Raw genomic sequence first — 8,039 nt, 5'->3', positions numbered from 1 at the left:
GTATCGATACCAAGGACAATGTATCGATACTGCAATTAAAGATGAATTTCCATAATGCCAAAATGGTATCGATACCGAAGTAGGTATCGGTACCATAGAAGAGAAGTATCGGTACTGCAGGAAGAGTACTGATACTATTCAGTCTGAAATATGGAAATTAGGCATTTTATTTCGTTTAAGTAAATGTTAATTGGTTAGATGTTAATTGAGCTCCTCATATTGGTCATGTTATGTGTAGATTCGATCGAAAGCAAATGTTGAACGAAGTAACGTATAAAGTTGGAAAGTTAAAGTGAAAAGGAGTTGCTTAGGGCTTAAGTGAGGCAAAGGTGAGTGCATTTTACTATACTTTTAAATATAATAAGAGGAAGACTCGCGATGAGTCAACCTCGAATGTTTTGAAAGAAAAATGTTTTGAATTTTACTATGAAACACTTTTATCGTGCTTTGATAAATAAATTATGAATAATTTGGTTTGTGAAGAGCCAAATCTTGAAAGTTTGTTAATGTAAATGATTTGAATTATGACATGATCTTTTCTGATATTTTGATTTATTATTGTTTATGAAATTTGACATTAAATGATATATGGACTTAAATATAATACTATGTGATATACTATGTAAATGTTTTCTACGTGAAAATGTTTCATGTGAAAATACCTATGTAAATGTGCTCTACATGAATAAGACACACTTAAATAATAAAATGAGAAATAATTATACGGTTAAAGCCCAAAGTATATGTACGAGAATTAGAGGTATAGTTGGCATGCAAAGAGTCGAGGGTTTTATGTGGTTCTTCGGGACAAACCTATGTGGTCCTTCGGGACAAATCTATATGGTCATTCGGGACAAATTCTATGTGGCGCTTCAGTGCAAATTATGTGAGCAGTGGTGACTACATTAGTGCACAACCTTAATGTACTCGCATACCTTGAGTTCTCAACAATATACGTTGGGCTAATAAAACAAATTAATATAATTTGAACAATGAGTATCAATATAAAATGTTCATGAAATGTCTATTGGTTTTGATATGAAATGTTCTTAAAGAAATGTAAAATCAAGTGTCAAGTAAATATAAAGTAATCAATGTTTAATAATATATGTTATAAGTTATGAAGAATATGGTGTTTTGGTACTTAATGGTTATTTTGAAAAATGTACATAAATGTTTTATTGCTTTATTATACTCATTACGCCTCACTAAGTCATAGACTTAGCGTGTGATTGTTTTCACACGTAGGATCAAAGAGATTCGAAGAACAAGCCAAGTTAGCAAGGGTAAGACATCATATTGGTGAGGATTATTAGATCAGAGAGATATTTGAATTGTACGTGTTTTTGTTATGGTAAATTTGGTTGACATGTACTATAAAAGTTTAAATTGTAGATGCTCTGATATGTTTTGTAAATGTGTTTTCATTTTTCTAATAAAAGTCAAATTTTAGTCAAATTTTCAAAGAGTCAAAGAGTTGAAAAGTCAATGTGACACCTCAGAGTTGTATCCGGGTCGGGGGTGTTACACCCACTACCACCCATACCAACTCCAGCACCCAATGAAATTCTAGAATCAACTACACTTTCTAAAACAATACCCGTATCTACCAACTACTTTTCATCAATTTGTTTTTCCTTACTAAGCCCACAAATAGAGTCAACATCAACATCCTTCTTAACACACTGATCCCCTAAGTGCCCAAAGATATTACAATGACCACATCTTGATAGAGCCCATACCAATTCAACACCAACATCTACCATGTTTACCTCCCCCAACCCAACCATAACTGAACCTGAGATCTCAATTTTCGCATCAATATTGACACATATCTTATCAAAGTTAAGTTGTTGCTTCAAAGTAGTAGCACAATCCAAGTACAACGGTCTTCCAATCGCACTGGCAATGTACTCAAGCCCCTTTTGCAAATATAGTTCCAATGGCACATGCCATAGCTTGATCCAAACTGGTGTAGAGTCTAAACTCAACACATCATGAAGCATCCCTGGCATCCACTTCCTCAAGACTAACACCTTCTGTTGAATATGCCAAGGCCCCGATTCCAAAACCCAATCTCGAACTCGCTTAGAAGGGAAATTTAGAATGTAAACACTAGGTGCCAAGAACAGAATCTCAATAGAGCCCTCTTGACCCCAAAGCTTATTCACAGTTTTCTGAAATACACTAAGTATAGGGGATTTACCTAAAAATTCCCCAACAATGCATTCTCCCATTGTTTCGCACCCTCAAGCAATACTTCCTTGGGAGGTTTCACTACAACCCTCCCATCCCGTTCAATCGGAGAAAATAATGCTAAAGATTGATTAATGAATAAAGATTTCCAGTCCTTACCCAATTTAAGAGGCACCAACCCAGTCTGAGGAAAAGCCGACGTAGCCTCCGCCGGTACCAATCCGCTCTTAAAAACCCCAATCTCACCTCAGTAAGAACATACAAGCCTCCCTCAACAGACACTCCCAACGGTAGGAACTCCCCCAAGTCCAAACCCCTAACCCTATAATCAGTTAAACCACAAACCATAAACAAGAGATCCATCATGAACAGAGCAAAAAAAGACCTTAGAGGATGAAAAAAAACCCCAAAGCCTAGCAAAATCCGATAAGAAATCCCTAGAAAGCGTCGCGAACTTTCAAAGGCCATTAGATTGACTATTCATTATGATCCAAAGTCATCATTTTCTGTAAAAAAAAATTGACGGTCGTCTAAGTTGTACGTTAGCATGATGATTGAGATATGATAGTTGTTTTTGATTTCAGGATCAAATTTTATTATATCACAACCATCAGGTTAACATTCAGCTCAAAATACCATCATTTTCTTAATGAAAATGGATGATTTTGAAACATAATGAATAGTCAGGTGATCATTTTGTAACTTTTAATAGTCGAAGGACTTAATAAAACAACATTCTATAGTCGAAACATCATTTTATAATTTTTAATAATCGAAAGACTTAATAAAATAATACTTTATAGTCGAGAGACCATTTGTGTAATTTACTCAAAATTGTTTTTCATCTTCAAAAATGGAGATAAAATCCATAGAAAATGAGAGATTTGGTTGGAAAGTTTAGGAAAAGGAGGAGAATTTTGCGAAAGAAATATTTTGAGAACTCGTCTTAGGCTGCTACTTGTATGCGCGTCTGCATATATTCCCATTGAAATTAAGGGCAGCTGGTTGGTGAGCACTTCCTTTCCAGTTGAAAATAATTTCTTTTTTACTTTTCTCCTAAAAAAGAACTAAGATATTTCTCATCATCTATGGATTTGATAAACAAATTAATATTGAATAGATTTTGATTTCATAATATTAATGATGAAGAATACAAACAAATCACCGTTAATAAATTTAAAGAAAAATATTTTTTTCAATCTTTTAATAATTAAATTACTATGATATGTGTTATCATTTTATTGATTATAAAATAAAATAAAGTATGGGGTTTGGAATTGAACCCAAAATCTACTTCACCACTAAATCAACTTAAAAAAATATATTATATGATTAAAAATAATTACTTTTCCGAACATATTGAGTGAACTTAATGGTAAAAGAGAATGTCGTATCTTTTAGAGGACTCGATTTTGAGTTGATACATCTATACGGTGTGTAACACATTGTCAATGGTTAAGAAAAATTCATACTATCTTATAATTATCTTAGAATATTAAAAAGAATAATACATGATTTTTTTAGATTAAATTGATATTGAAATTAAATATATTAATAATTTATGTGACTAAACTTTCAATGATTTTTAAATATTTTTAAAAAATATTGTAGAAAAGTGATGTGGAAAATGTGATTTGTTAAATTAAGTTTTTAGTATTTATATAAAAATATTATAGAAAATTAATATATATTTTAAACCTACGATGAAGAGTATAATTAGTTAAAAGTATGAAAATAATGCTTTATTGACATTTTGTTATTAAAAAGTAATTTTTCGAAAGTCAAAGAGTAAATTATAAGGACGATCATTTTCGTTTTAGTTTTGTTCTTCAATAATTTTAAAAAATGTATATATAATTTATATTATTGATTTATTTCATTTTGATCACTGAACTATTAGCTCGTGTTAGCTTAATAATGTTGTACTTTAGTAAAAGAGATTAATTTCTAGTTTAAGTCTTAAATTTTAGATAAAATACTAATTTGACTTATGACCTTTGGATGAAATATCATTTTGACTCATAAATTCGACCAACGCCGTTCACTATCAATCATCACTCATTATCATCATCGATCGATGTTGGTCGCCGTTGACAGCAAACATTAACGACCGTTATACTCCAAAATTTCTAATTCTCTCATTTTTTGACAACTAAATCAGTGGTGGATCCAGAAATTTAAGAATGTGGTCCAAAATTTTAATTTTCTTTTCTTAAAAATAATGGGTATGCAAAAATTGTAATTTTTTTCTTTTTTTTCCTAACACATTAAGCTAAATTTAACCATTTTTCCAAAATAATGGGGATGCACTTGGCCCCTATGGGAGCTTAGTGCATCCGCCACTGAACTAAATCCGAATTCAGTATCTATTAAATCAAAGAATACTATAAGCTCAACAAATCTAACATAAAAATGGTGGGAATGAAGATGCCAAAAAGTTTCCTGATATAGATAAGCCTGCAATAACGTTAATTTCAGTAGCCAAATTTGCTAAGGAATGTGTTAATTAGGTAATACACAAGTGATGAAAATGTCAACCTAAACCAACCCAATCAAAGTCTACATATGTTATGAGTGTAATCCTGCCAACCAATATCATACGTATGATATGATGCAATCAATAATTAATTATGTGTAACTAAGATTAATTATAAAGCAAATGCAAAGGCAAAGACAATTAGTTCTAGTTTACTAATAATATGCATGCACGGTTGTTCATTGAAGATTGATCAGTCTGCCAGGACCCATGGGGTAAGTACCAAGAAATTGTAGGAATCATTTTCATAAAATAAAATAAAAGTCTAACCATGGGTAATTTTCTGCCTGTGTCAAAAGCTATATAAAGCAGCTTGGGAGAGACTCATCACAACACAATCAGCTCCCATTAAGTGCAGGAGACAAAGTAAAGCTTCCAAGTGTCAGTTTGTTCTCAATATTTCAAATGGGAAGCCTTGCATCTTTTAATGAACTAGGGAACGGTTTTAGCAACAACGTTAACCCCCTAGATCCTGATGAATTCAGAAGGCAAGGCCACATGATCATTGATTTTCTAGCTGATTATTATCAGAACATCGAGAAGTATCCGGTTCTGAGTCAAGTCGAACCGGGATACCTCGCGAAACGGTTGCCGACCACCGCACCGTATGTCGGTGAGCCGGTGGAAGCGATCCTTCAAGACGTGCAGCAACATATTATCCCCGGGATAACTCACTGGCAGAGTCCGAACTATTTTGCGTATTTCCCTTCGAGTGGCAGCGTTGCGGGCTTCCTCGGTGAAATGCTTAGCACCGGGTTCAATGTGGTCGGATTCAACTGGATATCGTCACCGGCTGCGACGGAGCTGGAGTCCATTGTCGTGGATTGGCTTGGACAAATGCTTGATCTTCCTCGTGCTTTCCTTTTCGCCGGAAACGGAGGGGGTGTTTTGCAAGGAACGACTTGTGAGGCGATTTTGTGCACGGTGACGGCAGCGAGAGATCGGATGTTGCTCAAAGTCGGGAGGGAGAACATCGGAAAATTGGTTGTTTATGCGTCCGACCAGACACATAGTGCTCTAGCAAAGGCAGCTAAAATAGCCGGTATTGATCCTACAAATTTTAGGGCAATCAAGACGAAAAGATCGGCGGCATTTGGTCTGTCACCGGAATCATTACGACATGCAATAAGCACAGACGTGAAAGCCGGACTTATCCCGCTATATCTCTGTGCCACGATCGGGACAACATCGACCACCGGCGTTGATCCATTGATCCCACTATGCGATGTGGCTAAAGAATACGGAATGTGGGTTCATGTCGATGCTGCATATGCAGGAAGCGCCTGTATTTGCCCGGAGTTCCGACATTTCATCGACGGAGTCGAAGGAGCAGACTCGTTCAGCCTCAACGCTCATAAATGGTTCTTCACCACACTGGACTGTTGTTGCATGTGGGTGAAGGATCCGAGCAGTCTCATAAAATCGCTCTCGACCAACCCCGAATACCTCCGTAACAAAGCTACCGATTCGAAACAAGTGGTGGACTACAAAGACTGGCAGATAACTCTCAGCCGAAGGTTCCGAGCCATGAAGCTCTGGCTCGTCCTGAGAAGCTACGGCGTTGCCAACCTCAGAAACTTTCTCCGAAGCCACGTCAAAATGGCGAAACGCTTCGAAGAGCTCGTAATCACGGACGACAGGTTCGAAGTCGTGGTCCCGAGGTATTTCGCCATGGTGTGCTTTAGGGTTTCGCCATCGGCATTGCCGTTTCGCAACGACGACGACAATGACAACATGCGTGCGAACGAGTTTAACCGGAAACTGTTGGAGACGGTGAACGGAGCGGGGCGAATTTACGCGACGCATGCACAGGTCGACGGGATTTACATGATAAGGTTCGCCATTGGGGCCAGTGTCACGGAGGATAAACATGTGCTCATGGCTTGGAAGGTGGTCCAAGAGACGGTGGATGCCATGCTCAACACTCTATAGTTTTGTTCATCATCAACCTCGTATTGTGTTTCCGCTTACTGCATTAATTACGACCCTGTTTTTTGTATGACAAGATCGGTTTGTTTGTTTATTGTACGATGAAATAACTGATGTTCGGTTCTGGTTTGTAAGCGCGTTGAGCCATACCAAGTTGCCGCCGCCTTTCATGTTGACATATCATGAAAGTGTACGTTGTTGGCAATTTCCCACTTTTACTACTCCTCCTAATTTCTTTGTAATATTTTTTAATATTTTCTCTAAATGTAATTTTAAAGTTAAAAAATTTTGGGGTTAAACAATATACCTAAAAGTTTAGGACGGCGACAGAGGTACATCGTAGGTGAAAATATCACTGGAATACACCTGTAGGTCACATAATGTAGTTCGATTCATATTTTATCAAAAATCTAAATCGAACTAAACGGAATCGAATACATCTCTAAATGAGAGGGGACAATACCCTAATTATGATGAGGTGATTACCTTTTAGGTCATTAATAATTTTAAAACCACAATTAAATCATCGTTTTCTCGAATTTTTTGTTTAATTATTATTAGGGCCTTGTTGATTTTAGAAATAATAAAATTAAATGTTGACCTTCAACTTTTTATTTTAATTCTTTTTACAATTTTATTTATTTTAACACTGAATAATTTATCTTTTTATAGTTCAATTCTAACTCTATCTCATAGGGATGTATTTACTGTTTGGAAAAAAAAATCTGATTTGAGTTAAAATAGAGTAAACATAGTTGTATGAATTGGGACACGTGTCATGTTAGATTACAAAAATGTTGTAGTAGGTGAGGCATACTTTTAATATTTAACTGGAGGAAGTTCAATGAAAATGTGATAAGGTTAATCATATCTTTTCAGCCTACTCTATCTCGAAGGGGAAGATTACACCTTTGGTCCCCCTCATTTCCCACCAATGTATATTCATTTTGAAAGTTGATAAGGTTAATCATATATTTTCGGCCTACTCTATCTCAAAGGGGAAAATTACACCTTTGGTCCCCCTCATTTCCCACCAATATATATTCGTTTTGAAAATTGAAGAGGCGTGTCATTTGGTTGGTTACTCATGTTTTTTTCATTTTCTTTAAAGATTGGGTTGGTTGAATATAACCAGAAAAGGTAAGAAATATTAGATGCGTTTAGGTTAGGTGAGAAATGAATTTGACTAAAACTATAGCTTCTAATTTATTTTTGAAGTTATAAATATTATTATTAATTAATCAAAATTCAAAATAATTATTAAAAAATACAAACTGAGTCTCTTAAGCAAGGTCAGGGGTTTAAATTTTGATATTCGCGAATGGAGCAAACTGGATTGGGAGGATCGTCATCGCCTCTGCAATACTCGATCTGGATT

At 35.5% G+C, this 8,039-nt stretch overlaps 1 protein-coding gene across 1 annotated transcript; it reads left to right on the top strand.

The window, feature by feature from the left end:
- The first annotated feature begins 5,064 nt into the window (after positions 1-5,064).
- On the top strand, positions 5,065-6,882 carry LOC120149396 (tyrosine decarboxylase-like). Its single transcript, XM_039162195.1, has one exon. It carries the CDS (start codon positions 5,138-5,140, stop codon positions 6,662-6,664), a length of 1,527 nt encoding a protein of 508 aa, XP_039018126.1. The 5' UTR covers positions 5,065-5,137; the 3' UTR covers positions 6,665-6,882.
- Positions 6,883-8,039: the final 1,157 nt, after the last annotated feature.

Source organism: Hibiscus syriacus, unplaced genomic scaffold (assembly GCF_006381635.1).
Source record: "Hibiscus syriacus cultivar Baekdansim isolate YM2019G1 unplaced genomic scaffold, ASM638163v2 tig00111005_pilon, whole genome shotgun sequence".
NCBI lineage: Eukaryota > Viridiplantae > Streptophyta > Magnoliopsida > Malvales > Malvaceae > Hibiscus > Hibiscus syriacus.
Note: the sequence above shows the minus strand (reverse complement) of the source record. Positions and strands in the feature narration are given on the sequence as shown.

Coding starts and splice junctions, on each gene's coding strand:
- LOC120149396 (XM_039162195.1), top strand. CDS start 5,138: ATGGGAAGCCTTGCATCTTTTAATGAACTAGGGAACGGTTTTAGCAAC.